Source organism: Salvelinus namaycush, chromosome 27 (assembly GCF_016432855.1).
Source record: "Salvelinus namaycush isolate Seneca chromosome 27, SaNama_1.0, whole genome shotgun sequence".
NCBI lineage: Eukaryota > Metazoa > Chordata > Actinopteri > Salmoniformes > Salmonidae > Salvelinus > Salvelinus namaycush.
The window spans coordinates 30,312,092-30,339,979 of NC_052333.1; the positions used below are offsets into that span (position 1 = coordinate 30,312,092).

At 43.8% G+C, this 27,888-nt stretch overlaps 1 protein-coding gene and 1 pseudogene across 1 annotated transcript in view; one reads left to right on the forward strand and one right to left on the reverse strand.

Annotated features, from left to right (window-relative positions):
• Positions 1-17,961, forward strand: part of LOC120022635 (collagen alpha-1(V) chain-like) — a 47,130-nt gene extending 29,169 nt beyond the window's left edge. The window contains exons 25-51 of the mRNA XM_038966612.1: positions 86-130; positions 877-930; positions 1,168-1,275; positions 4,277-4,330; positions 5,022-5,066; positions 5,181-5,234; positions 5,350-5,403; positions 5,801-5,998; positions 6,531-6,767; positions 7,135-7,242; positions 7,841-7,894; positions 7,999-8,052; positions 8,371-8,424; positions 9,247-9,300; positions 9,459-9,512; positions 9,762-9,869; positions 10,331-10,489; positions 11,772-11,978; positions 12,117-12,221; positions 13,187-13,240; positions 13,496-13,531; positions 14,097-14,150; positions 15,993-16,278; positions 16,559-16,671; positions 16,779-16,847; positions 17,120-17,356; positions 17,815-17,961. Of these exons, the coding sequence (XP_038822540.1) occupies positions 86-130; positions 877-930; positions 1,168-1,275; positions 4,277-4,330; positions 5,022-5,066; positions 5,181-5,234; positions 5,350-5,403; positions 5,801-5,998; positions 6,531-6,767; positions 7,135-7,242; positions 7,841-7,894; positions 7,999-8,052; positions 8,371-8,424; positions 9,247-9,300; positions 9,459-9,512; positions 9,762-9,869; positions 10,331-10,489; positions 11,772-11,978; positions 12,117-12,221; positions 13,187-13,240; positions 13,496-13,531; positions 14,097-14,150; positions 15,993-16,278; positions 16,559-16,671; positions 16,779-16,847; positions 17,120-17,356; positions 17,815-17,961 (2,802 nt within the window). The remainder of the gene's footprint in view (positions 1-85; positions 131-876; positions 931-1,167; positions 1,276-4,276; positions 4,331-5,021; positions 5,067-5,180; positions 5,235-5,349; positions 5,404-5,800; positions 5,999-6,530; positions 6,768-7,134; positions 7,243-7,840; positions 7,895-7,998; positions 8,053-8,370; positions 8,425-9,246; positions 9,301-9,458; positions 9,513-9,761; positions 9,870-10,330; positions 10,490-11,771; positions 11,979-12,116; positions 12,222-13,186; positions 13,241-13,495; positions 13,532-14,096; positions 14,151-15,992; positions 16,279-16,558; positions 16,672-16,778; positions 16,848-17,119; positions 17,357-17,814) is intronic.
• Positions 17,962-21,033: 3,072 nt separating this feature from the next.
• LOC120022335 lies at positions 21,034-24,885 on the reverse strand (annotated as a pseudogene).
• Between the last annotated feature and the right edge of the window lie 3,003 nt (positions 24,886-27,888).

The window sequence follows — 27,888 nt, forward strand, 5'->3', positions numbered from 1 at the left end:
TGGCTAAAATCGTCATTCAATGTTATTGATTTGTGACGATAATGTCTGATTAATGACTGACCTCCTAATCGTGCTGTAATTGCAGGGAACTCAAGGTATCCGGGGACTGAAGGGTCACAAAGGAGAGAAGGTAGGTGACCTCATCCAGTGTATCAATGATTGACGAATAGTATATGTGACAATCAAACATCCTATTGTATTTTGGTATTTGGTATTTTATTAGGATCCCCGTTAGCTGTAACGAAAGCAGCAGCTACTCTTCCTGGGGTCCACACACAACATGAAACGTGACATAATACTGGACATTAATAGACAAGAACAGCTCAAGGACAGAACTACATCGATTAAGAGTCAAAGAAGTAGCCTTACTTTGAGAACTGATGCTGGCGTCTTAAAAGTGATGTACAATGTTGGTCTTGTGTTAAGATGACAGCAATGCCGTGGGCTAACACCTCTTAAACATTTATGGTAGAATTTGGGTTTGATTGATGGACATACCTTTAGAAATGTTGTAAAGTTGTGACTCTCAGCCCACAAACGTTTATTTTGTGAACAACAAAGTCATTGTAGTTTAAGATATCAGCCCCAGTACTTTTAGTTTAGGACCACTAGGGGGCGTACTGTGAAAGACTTTCAGACAGCAAAGCCACACAGGTGTCACGTTATTTGTCTCTCTCTCCGACCTAAACATGAGAAGATATTGATACTGCTTTTAGTACTTTTCATATTATTTCACAAACATTTTCATCATTCTTTATGTTGTAAGAGTTCACAGAAAGACTTTATTTGAATTTGTGCATTTGAGTCACCACATATGAAACACTTGATTGACCATAAATATAAAGCCTTTAGCTTAACCACAGTTGTTATTTTTAGGGAGAAGATGGCTTCCCTGGAATCAAAGGAGACTTTGGTGTCAAGGGGGAAAGAGTAAGATTCATTTTGTTTATTAAATGATTCCTCTAAATAATTGTATTCGGGTATAATGTCTTGTTTTACAAGCTCATGTTCAATTTTGTACAGTTATTTGGCATGTTTTTTACCTTGTGGTTATTTGCATACAATTTAATAAAAAAAAATTGGTTTATGGATTGATTTGCCTTTAATTGATGCAAATGTGTTTTCTGTACCAGTGTTGATTGTTTCCATGTGTGTTCCTGCTGACAGGGAGAGGGTGGAGTGCCCGGCCCCAGGGGAGAGGACGGTCCTGAGGGGCCAAAGGGCCGTGTTGGCCCCCCTGGCGAGCTCGGACCTATCGGTCTGGTCGGAGAGAAGGTGAGAGGAGGGTTCATATTCCGTATAACAGAAGTTGGTTGATCTTGAATAAAAGAACACTGTTTAAATGTATCTCATAACACATCTACCTAGTTGGCTAGTGTACACTCATAACACATCTACCTAGTTGGCTAGTGTACACTCATAACACATCTACCTAGTTGGCTAGTGTACACTCATAACACATCTACCTGGTTGGCTAGTGTACACTCAGAACACATCTACCTGGTTGGCTAGTGTACACTCATAACACATCTACCTAGTTGGCTAGTGTACACTCATAACACATCTACCTAGTTGGCTAGTGTACACTCATAACACATCTACCTGGTTGGCTAGTGTACACTCATAACACATCTACCTAGTTGGCTAGTGTACACTCATAACACATCTACCTAGTTGGCTAGTGTACACTCATAACACATCTACCTAGTTGGCTAGTGTACACTCAGAACACATCTACCTAGTTGGCTAGTGTACACTCAGAACACATCTACCTAGTTGGCTAGTGTACACTCATAACACATCTACCTGGTTGGCTAGTGTACACTCATAACACATCTACCTGGTTGGCTAGTGTACACTCATAACACATCTACCTAGTTGGCTAGTGTACACTCATAACACATCTACCTAGTTGGCTAGTGTACACTCATAACACATCTACCTGGTTGGCTAGTGTACACTCATAACACATCTACCTGGTTGGCTAGTGTACACTCATAACACATCTACCTAGTTGGCTAGTGTACACTCATAACACATCTACCTGGTTGGCTAGTGTACACTCATAACACATCTACCTGGTTGGCTAGTGTACACTCATAACACATCTACCTGGTTGGCTAGTGTACACTCATAACACATCTACCTAGTTGGCTAGTGTACACTCATAACACATCTACCTAGTTGGCTAGTGTACACTCATAACACATCTACCTGGTTGGCTAGTGTACACTCATAACACATCTACCTGGTTGGCTAGTGTACACTCAGAACACATCTACCTGGTTGGCTAGTGTACACTCATAACACATCTACCTGGTTGGCTAGTGTACACTCATAACACATCTACCTGGTTGGCTAGTGTACACTCATAACACATCTACCTGGTTGGCTAGTGTACACTCAGAACACATCTACCTGGTTGGCTAGTGTACACTCATAACACATCTACCTGGTTGGCTAGTGTACACTCATAACACATCTACCTGGTTGGCTAGTGTACACTCATAACACATCTACCTGGTTGGCTAGTGTACACTCATAACACATCTACCTAGTTGGCTAGTGTACACTCAGAACACATCTACCTGGTTGGCTAGTGTACACTCATAACACATCTACCTGGTTGGCTAGTGTACACTCATAACACATCTACCTGGTTGGCTAGTGTACACTCATAACACATCTACCTGGTTGGCTAGTGTACACTCATAACACATCTACCTGGTTGGCTAGTGTACACTCATAACACATCTACCTGGTTGGCTAGTGTACACTCATAACACATCTACCTGGTTGGCTAGTGTACACTCATAACACATCTACCTGGTTGGCTAGTGTACACTCATAACACATCTACCTGGTTGGCTAGTGTACACTCATAACACATCTACCTAGTTGGCTAGTGTACACTCATAACACATCTACCTAGTTGGCTAGTGTACACTCATAACACATCTACCTGGTTGGCTAGTGTACACTCATAACACATCTACCTGGTTGGCTAGTGTACACTCATAACACATCTACCTGGTTGGCTAGTGTACACTCATAACACATCTACCTGGTTGGCTAGTGTACACTCATAACACATCTACCTGGTTGGCTAGTGTACACTCATAACACATCTACCTGGTTGGCTAGTGTACACTCATAACACATCTACCTGGTTGGCTAGTGTACACTCATAACACATCTACCTAGTTGGCTAGTGTACACTCATAACACATCTACCTAGTTGGCTAGTGTACACTCATAACACATCTACCTAGTTGGCTAGTGTACACTCATAACACATCTACCTGGTTGGCTAGTGTACACTCATAACACATCTACCTAGTTGGCTAGTGTACACTCATAACACATCTACCTGGTTGGCTAGTGTACACTCATAACACATCTACCTGGTTGGCTAGTGTACACTCATAACACATCTACCTGGTTGGCTAGTGTACACTCATAACACATCTACCTGGTTGGCTAGTGTACACTCATAACACATCTACCTGGTTGGCTAGTGTACACTCATAACACATCTACCTGGTTGGCTAGTGTACACTCATAACACATCTACCTGGTTGGCTAGTGTACACTCATAACACATCTACCTAGTTGGCTAGTGTACACTCATAACACATCTACCTGGTTGGCTAGTGTACACTCAGAACACATCTACCTGGTTGGCTAGTGTACACTCATAACACATCTACCTGGTTGGCTAGTGTACACTCAGAACACATCTACCTGGTTGGCTAGTGTACACTCATAACACATCTACCTGGTTGGCTAGTGTACACTCATAACACATCTACCTGGTTGGCTAGTGTACACTCATAACACATCTACCTGGTTGGCTAGTGTACACTCATAACACATCTACCTAGTTGGCTAGTGTACACTCATAACACATCTACCTAGTTGGCTAGTGTACACTCATAACACATCTACCTGGTTGGCTAGTGTACACTCATAACACATCTACCTGGTTGGCTAGTGTACACTCATAACAGTTTGACAAACTTTTACATGACGGTGGTTTGATGTTGTTGGATTTTTGTCATTTTGATTGGTTTGTCATAGGGTCATTGATGACTATATCTGATTGCAGGGTAAACTTGGTGTTCCTGGACTTCCTGGCTATCCTGGAAGACTTGGACCTAAGGTAACAACAACCCTGGTTTCCTTCTAATAGTTTACAGGTAACAATTACATGTTAGCTTATTAAAGGGACTGACAATATGGAAGCTGGATTAACCAATGCGTCATGTGTTTTCAGGGCTCCCTCGGTTTCCCAGGATTCCCTGGAACCAACGGCGAGAAAGGAACAAGGGTAAGGTTGCTAACGACGGGAATTAAAACTCTGTTCCGCTGTCAGTCAAATTGTCACGCTATGTACTATGCATGATGTCATCCATGTATAAAGTCAACTGCACTGAAGTTGACGCTGATGTTGCCTGTGTGTCTGTCTTACGGAGTCTCTGTTTCTTCAGGGTCTGATTGGAAAGTTGGGACCCAGAGGACAAAGAGGACCAACGGTACAGTTCAACTCTACTCCACTCAATTCCACGTATCTATAACACTGTTGATTATCAAAGTCTCTCTTTATAGCTCATCCACCACTGATTACACCAGGGCTCGTATTGGATAAGGAGCAAACAACAGTTTGGTTAGTTTACTGAGATGAACCGACTAGAAGTGGATCAGAACCACTCAACCAAATGCTCTTATTATTCCTAATTGATTCTCCAACTCTCTCCAATAGGGCCCCAGAGGTCAGAGAGGACCGAGAGGATCTACTGGCAAACCAGGAGCCAAAGTAAGACAATATCTATAATACAATATCAACAATACATCCATCACAGACAATTATGACAAAGGAGATTTATGGAGGTTAACGCTCAACAGCACTGTCAGTTCACCTACAGGCCACCAGGGCAGTCACATGTCATAATAAGGCTGTAATATTGGTTAGCTGCATCGATGGTAATAATTCTGAGCTTCTATCTCTTTCTTTTTACTAGGGTACATCAGGAAGTGACGGCCCATCTGGTCCACCAGGAGAGAGGGTAGGTTGTTTGAGCTATCGTTTATTTGTTTACTGGTAGACACTTTGTCGTGCCGCTATAGCATACATGTTGTTGAGAGACTTATACCTGTCCTCCTCCCATTGTATCTTTCAGGGACTGCCCGGACCTCAAGGAGCAAACGGTTTCCCAGGGCCAAAGGGACCTCCCGTAAGGCTATTATATACACTCTATATAGCTAGATTCATTTAAGATGTATTTTTATTAGTATCGTTTGAAACTGTAAGTACCTTCTTTCCCTTAACCCTTTCTACTTCCTACCCAGGGACCACCAGGAAAGGATGGACTGCCCGGACACCCTGGACAGAGAGGAGAAGTTGTAAGTCTGTTTTCTTGTCTGGAACATGCGGCCATGTGGGGTACAAGTTATCAGGAATATATGAATCTCATAAACAGTGCCATGTCTTTTGCTCAATTGTGTTCTTTAAAAAAAAAGATCTACCGTTACTTCCTCACACGATAAACACATTTACCTAAGCTAATTGCATTAGGGGTTACGCAAGGCTCTATTCAAGTCCCAATTCATTTTGTTTTCGCTTCCACAGGGATTCCAAGGAAAGACTGGGCCACCCGGACCTCCAGGTGTTGTTGGGCCTCAAGTAAGATTAATGCAACATTTCTTTATTAACATTGTCCAGTGTCCAATGTATGGATTCACCTAACCTTTCCATCTTCATTACTCATTCCCCTCCTCTTCCTCCTCTTCATTGTCCCAGGGTTCCTCAGGAGAGACAGGCCCCCTGGGCGAGCGCGGTCACCCCGGGCCTCCAGGACCACCAGGCGAGCAAGGACTCTCCGGACCCTCTGGCAAGGAGGGAACTAAGGGAGACCCTGGTCCCCAAGGCGGCCCCGGCAAAGATGGACCCCCAGGACTGAGAGGCTTCCCCGGAGAGAGAGGAATGCCTGGCACCCCGGTTAGCAGTCTGACCAATACACTTTCTGCGTCTGATACCCTATTCTCTATGTCCCAGGGTGAGATGTCATATAGTATATAGATTGCACATTTAGTGTTTTAACATGTTCCTGTCTGCTTTTTAGGGAGGCGGCGGACTGAAAGGAAGCGAAGGCCCAGCAGGACCTCCCGGAACAGCTGTACGTCTGACAATAATTACATCTGAAATGAATCGTTGTGAAAATATGGGAAATAATGTCATGTACAGATATTTTTGACGTCCACGTTAAAGCCTGGCTTTAATCATGTCTGTAATCATACCTGTGTAGGGATCCCCAGGTGAGAGAGGACAGGCAGGCAGCGGAGGCCCCATCGGACCCCCAGGAAGACCTGGCCCCCAGGGGCCTCCAGGACCATCAGGAGAGAAGGGCGTGCCTGTGAGTACTTTTACAAAACATATCCAATGTACAAAGCTGTGATTTCAGACCGAGTCATTGTTCTTCTCCATTCTCTATGTCTTATATGTTCTCTCCCCCCACCACCTTCCCTCTCAGGGTGAGAAAGGTCCGATCGGCCCGGCTGGTCGTGACGGTGTCCAGGGCCCAGTGGGTCTGCCAGGTGCTGCCGGATCCATCGGAGTTCCAGGAGAGGACGGAGACAAGGCCAGTAACCACCATGATATCTCCATCACATATTCTAATTACTGTGTTTACCACGTGAAACGATATCACAATGCTCATTTCAAACCTCTCGTAACAAAAGCTTTTGTGGTGGATTTTTGGGATTACAGGGTGAGGTTGGAGAGCACGGCCAGAAGGGAGCGAAGGGCGGCAAAGGAGAGCATGTGAGAGACATTACCGCCATTCTTTTACTGTCTGTTCCTTATATCTATTGTGTCTGAACAAGATACTTTAAGTGTGATTGTCTCTGCTAAAGTGCAGTGACGCCATTTGCTCACGATGAAACATTGTGTGTCAACAGGGTCCTCCCGGTCCACCAGGGCCAATGGGTCCACTCGGTCAACCCGGCGTTGCTGTAAGTAGAAACTCCATCAACAGACAGTGTGTTATCAATATTGCATTGGACACATAGGAATTCATAGCATAGTGCCCCTCGGAGGTGTTGCCTTCACTATTCCCCTCTGTCTCCATTGTTCAGGGAGCTGATGGAGAACTAGGAGCCAGAGGTCAGCAGGGGCCATTTGGGGCCAAGGGAGATGAAGGATCAAGAGGATTCCCAGGGGCCCCAGGTCCCATTGGACTGCAGGTATGATGACAGATTTCTGTTGTGACTACATGATTTTAGCCTCATTACAATAGTCTTGTGATTGTGACTCAATAGGTCAATGGCATCTCTAACCGTGAATGTACCTTGTAGGGATTGCCAGGCCCATCAGGAGAGAAGGGAGAGACGGGAGATGTCGGACCAATGGTGAGTGTCGACGACAAATTGGAGCAACCCAACAGATGACTGGATCTCATCATTATGAAGCCAATCGTAATAGTTCAGGAAGAGGTATTGTTAGCATGAATCACACTAGGATATTGCTAATCTCATCCTATCCGTCTCTTTAGGGTCCACCTGGACCCCCAGGACCCCGTGGCCCTGCTGGTTCAAGCGGCGCTGACGTGAGTCCCAATCTTCTCTCAAAAATTCCAGAAGTTTCTCCTCGCCGTAGAATAATCATATCGAATTATTTAATTGTAATGGAGTTTTTATGCTATTGGTGATATTATGAAGCCATCCCACATGAAGACCTACTGTAGTCTCCCTGTTGATTTGAAGTCATATATGTTATTATGGGTATGACTCTTGTTGTTTTGATATTATTGATGCAATTATGTTTATTTGTTTTTTTATTCAGGGTCCTCAAGGTCCTCCTGGTGGTGTGGGTAACCCTGGAAACCTGGGAGATAAGGTATACATAAATTCACATTAACTTGATTGAAATGTTCAATTGTAATCGTTAGAATATGCGTTTGTGTGTACATGTTCTGAGAACTGAAAACGTTGTGTTGACAGGGAGAGCCTGGCGAAGCTGGACCACCTGGAATCGGAGGAGAGCCAGGAAAGAAGGTGAGACATAGATCTTTTGGTTCAAACTGTATTGTCCCATACGCACGTATTTGTTTCTATACGTGGATGCATTGTACTGCGAGTGACAGTGTTGTTGTCCAATGGCAGGGCCCACGTGGAGAACACGGAGACAAGGGAGAGGCGGGACAACCTGGTACTTCTGGCCCTGCTGGTGGAAGAGGAGGCCCTGGAGACGACGGGCCCAAGGGAAACCCTGTATGGCAAATATACTCAACAGATAAATCTAGTAATACAACATGTACTGACCACACTAAATGTTTTTGTGTCTGACTTTATGCCATTGTGTCTCTCTCCTAGGGCCCTGTTGGTTTCCCTGGCGACCCCGGTCCCCCTGGTGAACTCGGTCCCGGAGTGAGTATCTAAACGCTTATCACACACGTTTCATTTGATCTGTTTTGTTGTGGTAACATATATTCCAATTTGTGTGTTCATAGCGTTTCAGACCGCTGGTGTTTCTATGAATGAGTATCTTGTTCTATTAACAAACCCCAAGAAGTATCTACTTTTACACCATCTTAGCAATTACCATATCTCTGATAACTCTGTTTGTCTTCTTTAGGGTCAGGACGGAGCAAAGGGAGAGAGAGGAGAGGACGGTGAACAAGGACAAGCTGTAGGTGGCCTAGTACTCCAACATCTATTTAATTTCATTCCTTCACTGTTGCTATAGTTACTACATGGGCTCTTCCAGGACTCTCCTTCATCAAGTGCTTTGATGAATTGGATGTTACTGGGTCATATATTGTCTGTTCACGATCGCTCCTATGCGAAATGGCTCCCTGCAGCATTCAAGAGTAGTGTTTGTAATGTCGAGCACATCCTCTTAAGATGTTCCCAAAATAATTCAAACTTAAGCAATGTAACGGGGTCAGAGTTTAGGGGACATCGTGGCCATAAGTATGCAAATCCCAGATCTAAACCATCTCAGTTAAAGCCCTAGATAAATGTATTTTCCATCTTGAAGCACCTGTTGAAACATAAGATGACACTGCGAGATTCAAGTTAATGTCCATCCTAGCAGATCGCCCTTAGGGCCTGTCTAGAATATAGATTATTATGTCACTTCAAAAAAACAGCTACCCGTATGTATATTTTGGTTCAGTTCTTTATAGTTAATATTGACCCATTAAGGTCACTGAAGTGTTCTAATTATGCCCATGCTCTCTGCTGTAGGGATCTCCTGGACCCACTGGTGAGAACGGACCTCCTGGTGGACCAGGAAAGAGGGTAAGATCGTTCACCGCACCAGGCCAAACTGCAACTATCGTCCACAGTCATATCTGTTGGTTTTCAATGTATAATGTTTGATAGATGCTACAGGTGGCCTATAACCAATCATAAAAACGTTATAACGTTGATAATATTACACATCGCTTCTTTCCTAGGGTCTTGCTGGAACGAGAGGACCAGAGGGACGACAGGGAGAGAAGGGAACTAAGGTAAGAATTCAAAGGTCATCGTTCAATGTGTTGGCACTGGCAGTTAACCCTGTGGATCGTTATCTATCCTAGTGATAGTGAGTCACAGGCCATGCCAGACAGACCTGAAACCAAATGTACATAGCTCTCTCTGCTGTCAATCATTTTCCAAATATATTAATTTGCTCCGCTCACGACACTCATTGGGGATTTGGAATATTGGAGTTTATCAATGTCTGATGATTTTTTTCTGCTCTCTTTTTTCCCCAGGGAGATCCAGGTGCCAACGGACCTCCAGGAAAGACAGGCCCCGTCGGACCTCAGGGTCAACCAGGCAAACCAGGAACTGAGGGTCTGAGAGGACTCCCTGGATCAGTGGTGAGGGAGATGAGCCCACTCTTCCATGGACAGACTGGGCTATTCAGTCTGTGGTTCAGTCTACTGTTGTAGAGTCTGTCTGTCTGCCTGTCTGCCAGTCTGTCTGTCTGTCTGTCTGCCTGTCTGCCAGTCTGCTCTATAGGGCCTAATTTAGGCTGCTCACTACTACCATGAGCTTCAGTGTAACGGAGCTGTTTGATGCGTTTGTCACTAACTTGCTTCTGATGATCTCTTCAAGGGTGAGCAGGGATCTCCGGGCCTTTCCGGCCAGAAGGGACCTCCCGGACCGCTGGTGAGATAAGACACTGATATGTACATGAATATATCTATAATAGATTGTATCTTCCACACCGTGTTGATCTATTGGCATACAGGGCTATATTGATGCTTCAAGTGAAGATACTCACGTCCTTAATCTATAAAGCTGCAGTACCGTCTCTCTCTCTTTCTCTCTCTTCAAGGGACCGCCAGGTTTGCCAGGACTGCGCGGCGAGGGCGGTGACAAGGGAGAGAAGGGCCACTCGGGTCTGATTGGTCTGATTGGGCCCACCGGAGAGCAGGGAGAGAAGGGAGACAGGGGACTGCCAGGGCCACAGGGGACACACGGATCCAAGGGAGAGACTGTGAGTGACACCTGTCTCTCCTTAGCTGACATTATAGAGCTTCGAAAGAAAGGTCGCGGGTTCGAATCCCAAGCCGACTAGGTCCAAAATCTGTCGATGTGCACTTGAGCAAGGCACTTAACCCTAATTGTTCCTCTAAGTCACTCTAAGAGCGTCTGCTAAATGACTCAAATGTAAAGATACCGTATATTTTCTCTAAGGATATATACACACACACACACACACACACACACTGGAAATACTGTTATTCTGTCAGTATGACACATCCCTATTGAACATGTGTGATCACGCTTTCCATAGCCGATGTGAGCAAGACCTTTAAACAGGTCAACATTCACAAGGCCGCGGGGCCATACGGATTACCAGGGCTTGTATCCCGTGTGGCTCAGTTGGTAGAGCATGGCGCTTGCAACGCCAGGGTTGTGGGTTCATTCCCCACGGGGGGACCAGGATGAATATGTATGAACTTTCCAATTTGTAAGTCGCTCTGGATAAGAGCGTCTGCTAAATGACTTAAATGTAATGTTAAATGTTGTACTCAGAGCATGCACGGACCAACTGGCAAGTCGCTTCACTGACATTTTCAACCTCTCCCTGACCGAGTCTGTAATACCCACGTTTCAAGCAGACCACCATAGTCCCTGCGCCCAAGAATGTGAAGGTAACCTGCCTAAATGACTACCGCCCTGTAGAACTCACGTCGGTAGCCATGAAGTGCTTTGAAAGGCTGGTTATGGCTCACATCAACACCATCATCCCGGAAACCCTAGACCCACTCCAATTCGCATACCGCCCCAACAGATCCACAGATGACGCAATCTCAATCGTACTCCACACTGCCCTATCCCACATGGATAAAAGGAACACCTATGTGAGAATGCTGGTCATTGACTACAGCTCAACGTTCAACACCATAGTGCCCACGAAGCTCATCACTAAGCCAAGGACCCTGGACCTATCACCTCCCTGTGTAACTGGATCCTGGACTTCCTGACGGGCCACCCACAAGTGGGGCGGCGCACAATTGGCCCTTCGTCGTCCGGATTAGGGTTTGGCCGGGGTAGGCTGTCATTGTAAATAAGAATTTGTTCTTAACTGACTTGCCTAGTTAAATAAAGGTTAAGTAAAATAAATAAATAAAAATGTGGTAAGGGTAGGCAACAACACATCTGCCATGCTGATCCTCAACACGGGGGCCCCTCAGGGGTGCGTGCTCAGTCCCTTCCTGTACTCCCTGTTCACCCACGACTGCGTGGCCAGGCACGACTCCAACACCATTACGTTTGCTGATGATACAACAGTGGTAGGCTTGATCACCGACAATGATGAGACAGCCTATAGGGAGGAGGTCAGAGACCTGGCAGTGTGGGTCCAGGACAACAACCTCTCCCTCAATGTGAGCAAGACAAAGGAGATGATCGTGGACTACAGGAAAAGGCGGGCCGAACAGGCCCCCATTAACATCGACGGGGCTGTCGTGGAGCGGGTCAAATGTTTAAAGTTCCTTGGTGTCCACATCATCAACAAACTATCATGGTCCAAACACACCTAGACAGATTTGAAGAGGGCACGACAACACCTTTTCCCCCTCAGGAGACTGAAAATATTTGGCATGGGTCCTCAGATCCTCAAAAAGTTCTACAGCTGCACCATTGAGAGCAACCTGACCGGTTGCATCACCGCCTGGTATGGCAACTGCTCGGCATCCGACTGTAATGCACTACAGGGGGTATTGCGTATGGCCTAGTACATCACTGGGGCCAAGCCTCCTGCCATCCAGGACCTATATACCAGGCGGTGTCAGAGGAAGGATCAAAAAATGTTAAAGACTTCAGTCACCCAAGTCATGGACTGTTCTCTCTGCTACCGCACGGCAAGCTGTACCAGAGCGCTAAGTCTAGGTCCAAAATGCTCCTTAACAGCTTCTACCCCCAAGCTATAAGACTTCTTTCTGAACAATGAATCAAATGGCCACCCAGACTATTTACATTGACCCCCACCCCACTTTGTTTTTACACTGCTGCTACTCGCTGTTTATTATCAATGTATAGTCACTTTACCCCTAGCCTACATGTACAAATGACCTCGACTAACCAGTACCGCCGCACATTTACTCGGTACCGGTACCCCCTGCATATAGCCTCGTTATTGTTATGTAATTCTATTATGTTACTTGTTTGTTTGTTTTTTTAGTTTATTTAGTCAATATTTTCTTAACTGTATTTCTTGATCTGCATTGTTGGTTAAGGGCTTGTAAGTAAGCATTTCACGGTAAGGTTCGGCTCAATTGACAAATGCCTCCCGGGTGGCGCAGTGGTCTAGGGCACTGCATGGCGCAGTGGTCTAGGGCACTGCATCGCAGTGCTAGCTGCGCCACCAGAGTCTCTGGGTTCACGCCCAGGCTCTGTCGCAGCCGGCCGCAACCGGGAGGTCCGTGGGGCGACGCACAATTGGCATAGAGTCGTCCGGGTTAGGGAGGGTTTGGCCGGTAGGGATATCCTTGTCTCAGTATGTAAAATGTAATAAAATGTATGCACTCTACTGTAAGTCGCTCTGGATAAGAGCGTCTGCTAAATGACTAAAATGTCAATGTAAAATGTAACAAATACAATTGGATTTGATTTGTATTCTATGTCACCCTTCAACAAACAGTTCAATGCTGATGAATTTGTTGTGTGTTAACTGTGTTTTTAGGGTGTTTCTGGAGGCACTGGGCCCATCGGTCCTGGTGGCCCTGCTGGTATGCCCGTGAGTACCAGTTCTACATCCTGGTTCTTTCATCAGTATATCATGTAACATCCTCTATCAAGCTTCTGGTATTCTCAAAACAGAACCTGTAACATAGAAAGATTTCAGCATGAACATATCCATGCCTTTTATACTTTACATAACTCTGTTATGTCACTAGTAATTAGATTCTCCTTTTTTCAATGGTTTTATAACAATGGTAATACTTATCTTCTATTGAATGATAATCATTCATTTCCTGTTCCTCTTCCACAGGGTCCCGAAGGTGTGAAGGGAGCTAAGGGTTCTACAGTGAGTAAAACCCTTTCCTCAAACACTCTTTGTATATACTATCTGCTTCAATATTATAATGCGTATTGAGTTCCATGTGCAGTGTATTGAGTCCCATGTGCAGTGTATTGAGTTCCATGTACAGTGTATTGAGTTCCATGTGCAGTATATTGAGTTCCATGTGCAGTGTATTGAGTTCCATGTGCAGTGTATTGAGTCCCATGTGCAGTGTATTGAGTTCCATGTGCAGTGTATTGAGTCCCATGTGCAGTGTATTGAGTCCCATGTGCAGTGTATTGAGTCCCATGTGCAGTGTATTGAGTCCCATGTGCAGTGTATTGAGTCCCATGTGCAGTGTATTGAGTCCCATGTGCAGTGTATTGAGTTCCATGTGCAGTGTATTGAGTCCCATGTGCAGTGTATTGAGTCCCATGTGCAGTGTATTGAGTCCCATGTGCAGTGTATTGAGTCCCATGTGCAGTGTATTGAGTCCCATGTGCAGTGTATTGAGTCCCATGTGCAGTGTATTGAGTTCCATGTGCAGTGTATTGTTTAATCTCTAATGCCTCCTGTCTCTGTGTTCCAGGGAGGAGCTGGTCCCAAGGGAGAGAAGGGTGTCTCAGGACCCCCCGGATCTCCAGTGAGTACCCATCCTTTGCGTAATCAGTTTACTCCATGAAACCAATTAAATTTTACCCCCATTTTTCAGTTTAGTCCAGTTTAGATCTATGTGCAGTTGCTTACATAATTTCAGAGCATAGCATATATCTACAGTGCATTCGGAAAGTATTCAGACCCCTTGACTTTTTCCACATTTTGTTACGTTACAGCTTTCTTCTAAAATGTATTAAATTGTTTTTTTTCGGTCATCAATTTACACACAAAACACCATCATGACAAAGCAATAAAAAAAAAGACATTTTTGCAAATGTAATAAAATAAAATAAATCACATTTACATAAGTATTCAGACCCTTTATTCAGTATTTTGTTGAAGCACCTTCGGCAGCGATTACAGCCTTGAATCTTCTTGGGTATGACGCTAGAAGCTTGGCACACCTGTATTTGGGGAGTTTCTCCCATTCTCATCTGCAGATCCTCTCAAGCTCTGTCACATTGGATGGGGAGCGTCGCTACGCAGCTATGTTCAGGTCTCTCCAGAGATGTTTGATCGGGTTCTGGCTCTGGCTGGGCCACTCAAGGATATTCAGAGACTTGTCCCCAAGTCAGTCCTGCGTTGTCTTGGCTGTGTGTTTAGGTTTGTTGTCCTGTTGGAAGGTGAACCTTCACCCCAGTCTGAGGTCCTGAGCGCTCTGGAACAGGTTTTTATCAAGGATCTTTCTATACTTTGCTCCATTCATCTTTCCCTCAATCCTGACTAGTCTCCCAGTCCCTGCCGCTGAAAAACATCCCCCCGTTATGATGCTGCCACCACCATGCCTCACCGTATGGATGGTGCCAGGTTTCCTCCAGACGTGACGCTTGGCATTCAGGCCAAAGAGTTCAATCTTGGTTTCATCAGACCAGAGAATCTTGTTTCTCATGGTCTGAGAGTCCTTTAGGTGCCTTTTGGCAAACTCAAAGCAGGATGTCGTGTGCCTTTTACTGAGGAGTGGCTTCCGTCTGGCCACTCTACCATAAAGGCCTGATTGGTTGAGTGCTGCAGAGATGGATGTCCTTCTGGAAGGTTCTCCCATCTCTACAGAGGAACTCTGGAGCTCTGTCAGAGTGACCATCGGGTTCTTGGTCACCTCCCTGACGAAGGCCCTTCTCCCCCGATTGCTCAGTTTGGCCAGGTGGCCAGCTCTAGGAAGAGTCTTGATGGTTCAAAGCTTCTTCCATTTAAGAATGATGGAGGCCACTGTGTTCTTGGGGAGCTTCAATGCTGCAGAAATGTTTTGGTACCCTTCCCCAGATCTGTGCCTCGACACAATCCTGTCTCTGAGCTCGACGGACAATTATTTCCACCTCAAGGCTTGGTTTTTGCTCTGACATGCATTGTCAACTGTGGGACCTTATGTGTGCCTTTCCAAATCATGTCCAATCAATTGAATATATCGTAGATAGACTCCAATCAAGTTGTAGAAACATCTCAATGATGATCAATGGAAACAGGATGCACCTGATCTCAATGTTGAGTCTCATAGCAAAGGGCCTGAATACTTATGGAAATAAGATATTTCTGTTTTTTGTTTTTTTATACATTTACAAAAATTTCTACAAACCTGTTTTTGCTTCCTCAATGTGGGGTATTGTGTGTAGATTGATGAGGGGGGGAAATTATTTAAGCCATTTTAGAACAAGGCTCAAACGTAACAAAATGTGGAAAAAGTCAAGGAGTCTGAATACTTTCTGAATGCCCTGTATGTATATTAAAAGTTTTCAGTTCAAACATAAATAAGTTCAATGTTTCATAAACCTATGAATCTCATTAATCATTATCAACCAATAATAATCTTTCTCTGTGATCCTCCTCCAATCAGGGTCCTCCAGGTGAAGTCATCCAGCCAATGCCCATCCAAATCTCCAAGAAGTCCAAGCGCTCCATCGACGCCAGCCGGATGCTGTCTGAGACAGACGCAGAGTCTGCTGCAGCCGACGCCACAGGCACAGAGTTCCTGACAGGCAGTGAGGGCATAGAAGAGATCTTCGGCTCACTGAACTCGCTGAGACAGGAGATCGAGACCATGCGCTTCCCTCTGGGCACCAAGGACAGCCCCGCACGCACCTGCCAGGACCTCAAACTCAGCCAGCCAGAGCTCAAAGACGGTACGACGCTTTCAGGCGTAAAACTATTCACAAAAAATGTGGCAATTCTGACTTTACACAAGGATTTTGTTAGAGACAGAGGAACTATTACGAAGACATTCATGAGGTTCACTTTTAACTAAAGTCTACGGGCCGGGGCTGGGTTTCTACTAAGCTGACATATACAATTGTTTTAAAATCTATCTGCAATATTAAAGCTCATCACCCATAAAAAATTTTTTTAAGCATTTGAATTTCTTGGTGTTTAAATCGTGCCTTATCTCTCTGCTCCCCCCTGTAGGAGAGTACTGGATCGACCCCAACCAAGGTTGCTCTCGCGACTCTCTCAGGGTGTTCTGCAACTTCACCGCCGGTGGGGAGACATGTCTGTACCCCAGTAAGACCGTGGACACGGTGAGAAGAGACTGAGCTCATCAGTCAATAATGTACACACTAACTCTACCCTGAAGTAGCTGTGTTTAAACATCTATACATCTAATTGTCTCTATTTCTCTTCCTAGGTAAAGCTCAACTCTTGGACCACGGAGAAACCAGGCTCCTGGTACAGTGAGTTTACAACTGGCAGCAAGGTTAGTATGGGTTCATTACACCACCGTGCAGAATCCCAGAGGGACATTCATTATGGTCCATATGTGTGCAATGTTTGACCTGGATATCAACAAATGCGTGAAGATAAAGGTCAATCAGAAAAATTATCAATGCATTATCATAACGCTTTGTCGCTAAGGAAAGTGTTTATTTAATGTCACGCGGACATATCTAACTCTCTGCTTATAATAGAGTTCACCTCTACCAGCTTCATCAGAGTTTATATCTCATGGGATATCCTCTTTCCCCCCAGCTTTCGTACGTGGACTCTAATGGCGAGCCGATCGGCGTGGTCCAGTTGGGCTTCCTGCGGTTGCTGAGTGTCCAGGCTCGCCAGAACTTCACCTACCACTGCCACCGCTCCGTGGCCTGGGCCGACCGCACAGCCAATAACGGCCACAAGAGGGCGCTGCACTTCCAGGGCGCCAACGATGAGGACCTCAGCTACGAGACCAGCCCATACATCAAGGCCCTGGTCGACGGCTGCTCTGTGAGTCTTATTGAATTGGTTTATTTAAACAGTGTGGTCCACTCAGTAAAAATCGGCAGTGTTTTTCAGGGAATCATGGGAACCAAAAGTAATCTCTCTAGCTTACTCACCTCTCTGTGCGCGGACATTCAAGTTATGGATGTGTACCTCGAGTATCTCAAAAATAAACTAAGAAACCTGAGATTTTGGGTCTCTGGGGGTATATCCCCCCCTTAGTTTTCTTTAAAGGAACATTTATCAGAATTCTCTGAATGTTGCTCTATTTTCAATCTGATGTAGGCTAATTTAATATTTTTAATCTCAGCAGTCAATAAGAATAAATGCCCATACAAAAAGTATTACAATGGAACTGTATTTTTCCATTACACACAATAAAAGTGAAATATCGAATCCTAGGCAGATACTCTTGCCTCAGATGTAGTGATCTCACCTGTCTCTCTGTTTCTGTCTGTCTGCAGTATCGTAAGGGCTTCGACAGGACAGTGGTGGAGGTGAACACGCCCCAGGTGGAGCAGCTTCCTCTGCGGGACCTCAAGATCACAGACTTTGGGGAGAGCAACCAGAAATTCGGCTTTGAAGTGGGACCTGTCTGTTTCCTGGGCTAAAACACCGTGCAGAGAAATGAGAAACACCTACACATATAGAATATACACTTACACTGATGCACACACACACTCTGTCATACACACACACTCTGTCACACACACACTCATGCACTTAACACAAACATTGACACATTTACATAGACATGGCAATATACAGTACATGCCCAGTAATTTGAACATTTATTTCAGGACATCAAGCACACTCACATACACAAACACACACACACACACACACACAAATACTGTTGTGAAACGGACATGCACTCACTCAAGTACATGCCCAGGGGATAACATCTCCCAAATAGAAATGGACGACAAGAGAAAAGTAGAACGCAAACATTCTCGCGAAGAGGAGACCAAAGATCGATTGCAAGAATGAGAGATGGCGTTCAGACCGTCAACAGAATAAAACAGTGTTCTTTTCCAACGAACAGCTGGGTCAAAGACCCGTCTCCTCCTTCCGTACACGCCAGAGCCCCCTGTCGCGGACCCCCCTCTCACTCCTCTCTCCTTCCCGCTGTCTCTCTACCGAGTTGTCTCAGCCACTCTACCTCTCTGCTTCGCCCTCACCACACACTTGTACCTCTCCTGCATCCAAGCCCCACCCCATCCTACGCCTCATTTTCTGCCTCGCCGCATTAAGGGGAAACCAATGAAGGAATGGGAGTTCCACGAAGGCCTGACGGATCAGAGACGACCAGGAAAGTCTACTGTACGCCCATGTTGTCTAGCGAAGTGAATGTTCTCTTCATCATCTCCACAGGGAAATTCTATACCAAACAAACCAACCATGCCAACTAACATCACAGTTATCCTAAAGCAGGTCAAATACAATACAGGCGGATGAATAGAAACGTTAAGGTGCTTTGTGGAGATGGAGGGGAAGCAAAGCTGTGAGATCTCTAGCTTTAACGCGGCTTTAACCTAAGGTGTGACTATGAACAGCTCTTTACTCAATACTGTAATAATATAGTCCTAACAGCAACGTACTGTCTCTGAACTGTATGGCTGTTTATTATTGGGCCAATAATGTTGCATGCAATGGGACGGAAGGGTGTCTATGCCTTCTCCAAGTATCAATGAATCAAAAGCCATTAACCTTGTAAATTGTACTGAACTTGATGTGTGGAACATTTATTTGTAATCATTGTCACAACTGTCAGACAGGCCAGAACTGTAGTTCCTAGACAAGCGAATAGGCCAGAATGCCATCAAACCAGTCCAGTACTTACAGGTGTGATGCCTGGAATTTCATTATTGTTTTATGTAGAACACAGGGTTACATTCCAGGATTTGTGACATTCCGTCTCTTTTCAAGCAGGAAAGGTATCAGGGTTAAATGTGTATATGAGCTTAATAGATGACGACCAAACGTTCTCTCTTACAGCGGTGAATAAATGCATGCTTTCAAAAACTGTGGCAAGGTGCTAATTATACCAAAGCGTTAATATATTCAGCATGAATAATTCAAGTTTGTCTCCATCACAGCCACACGATGTTGTCACCAGTTCTCCTACTGGAAATGTGCAATCGAATCCATTTGTACAGACATAGTGATATTCTATTGTATTTATTGAAAACAAACAGGGTGCTTCAAACAACGACAAACCAAATATGACAGTCGAATGTGGTATTTCATTTTGTATTTATTTCCCGTAGTTCTCACTTGACGGTCTTAAAACAATTAAATACATATTAAACTAACACTAAACCGAGTTATCTGTGCACACCCCCCTTGGTGTATGAATGTCAACAGTTCTGGTGGGGGGAAAAACGAACATATGTGGCCATATCTCATTGTAACCATTTAGCATTCATCGACTGTACTGTGCTGTTATGATTGCTTCTATTGTAATGATTAAATGGTGACTCTCCGTTGCGGTTTGCCACTGCTTGGCTGAGCTGTGCTGCAGGAGTATGGCGAGGGCGACAAACAGACACCAGGATTCTACGGTTGTGAGAATACAGCGGGCAGGGGACAGCTAGCGGGAGGGATGGAAAATTCCTGCAACCACGTGGGCAAATATTACAAATATTTTGTTTAGAAGTAATGTAATGTGGCTATGGGGTTGTATATCATTATGGGTATTTTGGTTTGTCTGTTTTGGTTGGGTTTTTCTTTTGATATTGCAGAGAAGGGGGGATTGACAAACTAAAACCTGAGGTGATTCTCGAGAGAAAATTACATCGATTGGTTTGTTTTTTTGTTAAAGACAAACAAATATTTCAACAAAATATGGTGCTGAAAAGACAAAAAGTATTATTTTATAATGTAAGTAATTTTAAATGTTTTGTTTCTGTAATATATCATCTTTTTAAAAATAGCTTCTTGACTCCCTTGTGTTTTTTCCTAGTCCCTGTTTCATCCTCTCTCAACTGGCTGGTGTTGCATGTTACCCAGAGCTACACAATAGCTAGTCATTATTTTATTTCTCTCTTCATTCTGCATACAGCAGCTCAGACAGCTGAATATAACCACATCATTCACAATCTCCAGTGAACTTACCACCTGTGTGTGAACACAGAACCAGTCAGATCCCAACCTTATTTCCACTATATCACCTCACCAGCCCCCCCCAAAAAATCACTTCTAGTGTTTACACCTGTTTGATTCTGATCTATGGCTGGCTCCCTCTCCCTACCCTTTTCCCCTCTACCGTCCACTGCTCAGTGTTGTTTTCCTTCTCTGTTTTCTGTTAGTTTTTGTTTTGCTTTAGTTTCACTGTCTTGGTTTGTTCTTGGCTTGTTGTTTTCTGTTCAACGTCTCCAATTAAACCACATGCCAACGCATTTTCTCTGTGTGCATACTGTATTCATACTGTATTCCTGTGTCTTTGTATGTGTGACGTCAGTCTTTCCTGTTTTCAAACATCTAAATCCAACCGTGTTAGTAATGACTGGTATAAGTTTCACTAGCGAAATGATAGTAACTGTACCTAAATGTAGAGGGTTAAGAGACGTAACTCGGTTACATTGGGAAACCACTCAACTCTGTCTCGTGAACTCTCGCCACAACAAAAGTTACACAGGTTTTAATTTATTGCACAATCACATTTACACTGTAAGATATTGACTAGATTTACAAAACAAGATTGATCCCCAATCAGTTGTATTATCACACGCGAAGGCACAGTGTGAACGTTGAATCAATATACAATTACTGGACCTAGATGGGATCTTCATGAGGATGATGGAAAGTTGTCTCAGCCAATGAAAAGGCCTCTGAAGATGAGAAGGGGGAAAAAAGTGTTAACAGGACAGCAGCGGGTAACGTAAAAGGCATTTCCTGTTAAACATGAATCATTATAATGTATTTCAGGTGGGTCCATTACCTGTTACTTCAATACTGGTTCCAGTGATGTAGCCAGAGTCCTCTACTGGAAATATGCATTAGGATCCATCAGCTTCCTCTATACACAGAGAGGGAGAAGGGTTAGGTCTTACAGCTTGACTATAAAAGGTACCGAGTTCTGCATTTGTGATGTGATCTATAGCATAGAGGGTTGTGTATACGGTATTCCTACCTGCAGGCTCTCCCATCCTCCCCAGTGGCACCATGGACGTAAGCTGCAGACACAAAACAAAACACAGCAAGTTAAATACACACTTCTATACAAAAAACATTTCAGGGGGTAACTTTCTATATCTGATATAAAAGGAGAACTCAGTCGTAGCTGACTGATTACTTTCTATTGGCATTTTATCAGTCATGGGTGTGGTTATGAACCCTGGTAAACACAGTCACACCGGATCCCAAATCTGGAGAAAGAGAGCAGTTATAGATCATATCCACCCTGGGCCCGGTTCCCCAAATACATCCCATACTTCAATCCACCCTGGGCCCGGTTCCCCAAACACATCCCATACTTCAATCCACCCTGGACCCGGTTCCCCAAACACATCCCATACTTCCATCCACCCTGGGCCCGGTTCCCCAAACACATCTTAAGACTAAGTTCATTAGAACCTTCATAGGAGCATCGTTAAATCTCCGAGCTGTTTCCCAAAACAGCTTCGCTACTGAAGTTGCACTCTAAAACACTTGTTATCTACCGACTGCCTCAGACCACTCATAGAACAGATAAGTGGTTGTTGGATGCCTTCTTTGCCCCCTTCTGAGTCACTTTTAACACAGAAGATCTCCGCTAAACATAAATAAACCACTTGATTGTGTCTCTCTGTGACCGCCAATAACTTCAGAACAAAGTTGCCAATGTCTTTGCAATTGTTACAAACAAGTAAAGGATAAAAGATGCTTCAAATGAACACCGAGATGACGGCATAAAAAACATACAGTAGGCTTAAAGGCTACATAGGCCTGTATATTTTAATCAATTGAGTTCTATTTTGCTAATTGTAGGCTCCACTGTCTATAATTTCATGATGGTTACAACATGTGCGCAATGATGTGCCAAATCTGTGATTAAGTTATTATAGTGTAAGCATTACAATAAGCCACCTCAATATTTGCAGCCATATAGGTGATAATATATATCTAGGAGCTGATCCATCGTCAGTATTGTGGACTAATTCTAATGTTAAGGTAAGATTTGAATGGAGAAAACTGATCCGAGAGCAGCGCTGCCTTTCTTCCATCCTATCAGATGGACACATGCTCCAACAAAGTACTTAGCAAACTTTATTTCTGCCTGGTGTTTTGGGAAACGCATGTTACATCTTCAGCCGTAGGAACGATGGATTGCTAAAACACTCGTAAGCCTAAGTTCCATCGCTATCGGGAAACCGGGCTCTGCTCACTACAGAATGTTTATAGCCTATTTATCTTCTCTCTATTGGTGAATGGGTCAATTTTGGGGTGTTGAAATCAAATGCAGGGTTTAGTTCAGTAGGCACAATACAGAAGAAAACTGCCCTAAAAGGGTGAGTAGCATCTCAACTTAATATGAAATGCACATTTTTGTTTCTGTTTCAAAACATTTTGTTACGGTTTGCCCTAATGAACACAACCAAGATGTGCCTCACCTGCTCAGCTAGTTGGCTGCAGTTCTGGTCAGGCCCTCCACAACTGCTTTGGAAGCAGAGTAGTTCGCCTTTTCAATATTGCCCACCTGGTAACAGGCAGAAACACAAAGAGAAAATTAAAGAATGGCAAGAATGAATGTAAGTCTGTTGAAAGTTAATAACCTATGCCTGGAGGGCCAATAGTTAAATTGTCAGACTTACCTTGCCCACAGTAATGATGGAGCGTTTAGGAGCTCCACTGGCAACCAGAGCCTTTCCAACAGCCTGAGTCAGGAGAAATGTAGCCTGGGGAGATAGAGGGAAAGATAGAAGGATTTGTAGAATACGAGGGTAAGAAACACTATTTATCTTAACATTTTAACTCTGATTTCGGTGTATCAACATAAGTGTCACTGAACCTAAAGAGAGTATTTCTGTCTGTAATAAATACCATTTGTGAGGAAAAACTCATTCTGATTGGCTGGGCCTGGCTCCCCAGTGGGTGTGCCTATGCCCTCCCAGGCCCATCCATGGCCGCACCTCTGCCCAGTCAGTAATGTGAAATCCATAGATTAGGGCATAATGAATTTATTTCAACTGACTGATTTCCTTCTATGAAATGTAACTCTTTGAAATGATTGCATGTTGTGTTTCTATTTTTGTTCAGTATCAATAGATTCTGGTCAGGACAATAAGAACAAAAGGGTCATACCTTTAGATGACTTGGATAACCTTGTCAAAGTCCTCGTCCTCCATTTTCAGGAATATCTACATATCTACATATATATCTACAGTGCATTCAGAAAGTATTCAGACCCCTTGACTTTTTCCACATTTTATTACGTTACAGCCTTCTTCTAAAATGTATTAAATTGTTTTGTCCCTCATCAAAAGGGAAGGTGAAGACAACTGCATTTATGTCCAATAAATATTGCCTACTATAAAGAAAATGAGAGTGCATGTTAAAGTGAACTTAAATGGGATATTGTCATTAAGGTTTCATTAGCCGTCTAAAATCAGTTTGCTATGTTGCTCTTGAATTACCACAGGACTGAAACAAAACATTTTCAAAGCAAACATGTTCACAAATGTCTGCAAGATGATACACCGTAACGGTGATGTAGCATAGCTGAAACAATGTTATAATGTTGCAATGTTACAAAGAACGTTAGCTACAATATTGCACTGCAGCGAAATAAAACGATTCATGCCCAACAACTAGCCCAAGGTTTAGCTACAGCAACCACAAGATAGTGCGCCTAGATAAGCACATATACCCTACTAATTCCCTACAGAGAACTGCAGTTATATTTACATACTTTACATATGTATTAAGTTGCATATAAAGGCCGACGAGGCGTGAAAGACGACACTAACCCGTGATAACTGTCAACCTTGATATGAGCCGTGTTGTGGCCGGCATGAAGATTGAGTCGTTCTCTCTTGATCCAGGAGAGGGAGCCACAGGACAGGTTTTGTTCGCCATCATTTCTGTGACTCCTCTTCTTCTGTTGGTTTAATGGCGAACTACAACCGCCACCAACTGGATGGGTTGAAAAACAAGGTAAAAAGAAAACCCATATGTGATACGGAAAACTAACTTAATCCACCCAAATAAAAATGGTATACTTACAAATCCAAACCAAAACTCCCACTTATTCCTTCCTTCAAATCTCCATATCTCCCTTCTCGGGCTCTAGGGCCTCAGAGGGTGGTACTGCTTGTGACAATACTCCATGCAACTCCATGCAACTCCGCCGAGAAATCTTTCAGTCCCAGGAACCGCTCTGCCACATCCACAATGATATCAATTTTCCTGGACATCCTCTCCACCTTGGCAGTGCCATTAATCACCATAGCTACAAAGGCCACAAAGTCCACCTTCTTAACCTTTAAAATATCAGGGTCCTGCTGGTGAAAGGAAACCCCTGCAGCCTGCAGTGAAGGCCTATCCACCGCCATGGATTCCTCAGGAGCACCATTCAAACCCTCAACCCTTTAAATAGCCGCTGCATATGAAATTCTCTGGACAGCCCTGACTTTGGCCACCTCGTTCTCTTTTACCCTGGTTGGGCATTCCAAAGACGTGGCTTCATGGTTCTCACCACAGTTGCAACATGCCACATTTTCATCAATTTTAAAACATGACATGATCTTATCCACAACTTGGACATCTTGGCTTCTCCGTTCTGCAAACACTTGAAACATGTCCAAAAGCTTTACAGTGATCACACTGCATTGGTCTTGGGATAAATGTTCTGACTCTGTAGTTTATATATCCCAACTGCACTTGAGTAGTGAGAGACTCCATATCAAACAACACAAGAACAGATACTCTTCACCTTTTAATCATTCACCACACGATTCATCCGACGTGCATCAATACCTCCTGGAATATCTTTCAACACCGACTTCCCACGAGCCGCCAGATATTACCCCATTGAGGGGTGCCCTGTACCGAAGAGGCACACACGAAACGTCAAACTTCTCAAATCGCGTGAGATGCAACACACGTTCCTTCTGAAGTACAAAGAATCTAAACAAGCCCGCTTCTCTCGTGATCCTTACAGCCTTCACTTTACCCAGAACTCCCTCCACCAGTTTGGATATCTCAAATGGATCCCTTACGGAAAAAAAATTCCGGTCAGTTATAACTGCAGTACAATGCAGTATAACTGCAGTATGCAGCAAATTCTGCATCCAATATAACACAATTTTTTTAGTTCAGAAATTTTTCAGTGTAAATGCAGTTAGAGTGCAAAATACCACAGGTGACTGCAGTTACTGCACTTTTACTGCAGTTTCAAAACTGCAATCTCTTTTTGTAAGAGATTCTCCAAGATTGGTAATCCAATCCTACAAGACACGTTGGGACATTCTCAGCACTGTACACTACTTTGCGCCGTTTTCCCATTTTTTTTTTTTTTTTACAATATTCCAATTCTCCTTGATTCTACCGCCCTTAGATTCACAATCAACATCAGCTTCCGCCATCTTTCCTCTCATCTCTGTGACTCGTCAGCTTGTAGTATGAGTCCTCATATTGCAGTGCTAAAAAAGGGAAATGAGTTTCCTCTGATTCGTTCAGCCATTCTTATGGGGAAATGAATGGGGAAAGAATGGGGTTAGGAGAACAAAGGCTTAGGAGATATTATACGTTTAGTTCTATGAGATAATATCGGTCACTGTTAACGTTACCTTTCATGTGCTTTATGTGCTTGTTTTGATGACATAAATACTTCAAAAACACCAAAATCTCATTGAATAAAACATATGAGATCTCCTACGCCTGTCTTTACCACAGACCTTATTTATTGGGAGCTTATCCCAAAATCTTCCATAAACCCCATTTGTATCCCCATAGACTTTGGCCAACCAGCCATGGCAGAGTTAGTGACGACAAAAATACACCATTACTATTGCTCTTTATACTTTAATTGCAGCAGGTAATACAGATATAATCCTATATTTTAACCTAGGCACAAACATTCAGACAACGCAATTCAACTTCAGAAGGCCAACCATATATCAGTGGGTTTCAACCTGTGTCCCGCGGTTCACGGGGATAATGCAGATGGTCCGCAAATATTTTCAGATTTTTAATGTGAATATGTGAACACCTATTGTTATTGCCTGAATTGTTCTTGTTGGTTTTTTCTTGAGATGTTCAAATAACTCAAGCATAGATTGGTAACTTTTTTTCTAATTCAGTCCACAGAAACAAGAGGCCATGAGTAACTTGGTCAAAAAGAATGGCAACAATTGGCCTATAGGGGTCTCTGTTATAAGAAGTCTCACTTAAACCTCATATCCGTTGCCCCATTTGACATAGAGACTTGAAACTTTGTATGTAGGTGTCTTTCTTTACACTAAACAAATTTGCCCTGAGGACCCACCCATAAGGTCCGTCAGAATAGATTTTCCTCCATCTTGGACATTTTGGAAAACCTTTCAAAAACGTATTCTCATGAACCATAGGTCCAAATAACACCATATATTTACAGTAATATGCTCAAATAATATGCAAAAATGTCTCTTAACCAACATCCTCTAACTCCTGTACCCATTTAAATGACAGAGCAAGCTACACCTCAACCTCAGCACAATGCCTCATGACCACCTACACGCTCTAATATCCTAAGTAGACTGGGAATGACATTTGAGCAACCTGCTGAGGTCGAGGTTTTGTTTCCTCTGTCTTTTAGACGGGTACGTCGTGGTACAGGAGTTGGAGGATTGTGAATACATTGAAGACCTCTCTGTCTGATCTGTTCAACCTGGGCAAATATGTGGGAAAATGGGATATAAAATGCAGAGTGGTTTAATTAATAACATGTTTAATTACCATTCACTTGTCACTCATAGAAGTGGAATAGGTGAATGCTGGAGTTGTCAGACAATGCTGTGTGTGTTCCAAGTACATTGGAAATCAAACAAATTAGAAAAAAGGGTTTATCTGAAAGTCCTCTAATGAACATCGTTTTCTCCACAGTTCTACACTTCCCTTTCCATTTACTCAAAACGGAGTCTCGAACATGTTCACTTATTGAAATTGCCAGACATACACTAAATTACCAAAAGTATGTGGACACCTGCTCGTCAAACATCTCATTCCAAAATCATGGGCAGCCTCCACTCTTCTGGGAAGGCTTCCCACTAGTTGTTGGAACATTGCTGCAGGGACTTGCTTCCGTTCAGCCACAAGAGCATTAGTGAGGTTGGGCACTAATGTTGGGCGATTAGGCCTGGCTCGCAGTCGACGTTCCAATTCATCCCAAAGGTGTGGGTTGAGGTGGGGTTGAGGTCAGGGCTCTGTGCAGGCCAGTCAAGTTCTTCCACACCGATCTTGAAACCATTTCTGTATGGACCTCTTTTGGTACACGGGGGCATTGTCATGCTGAAACAGGTCAGAGCCTTCCTCAAACTGTTGCCACAAAGTTGGAAGCACAGAATCGTCTAGAATAT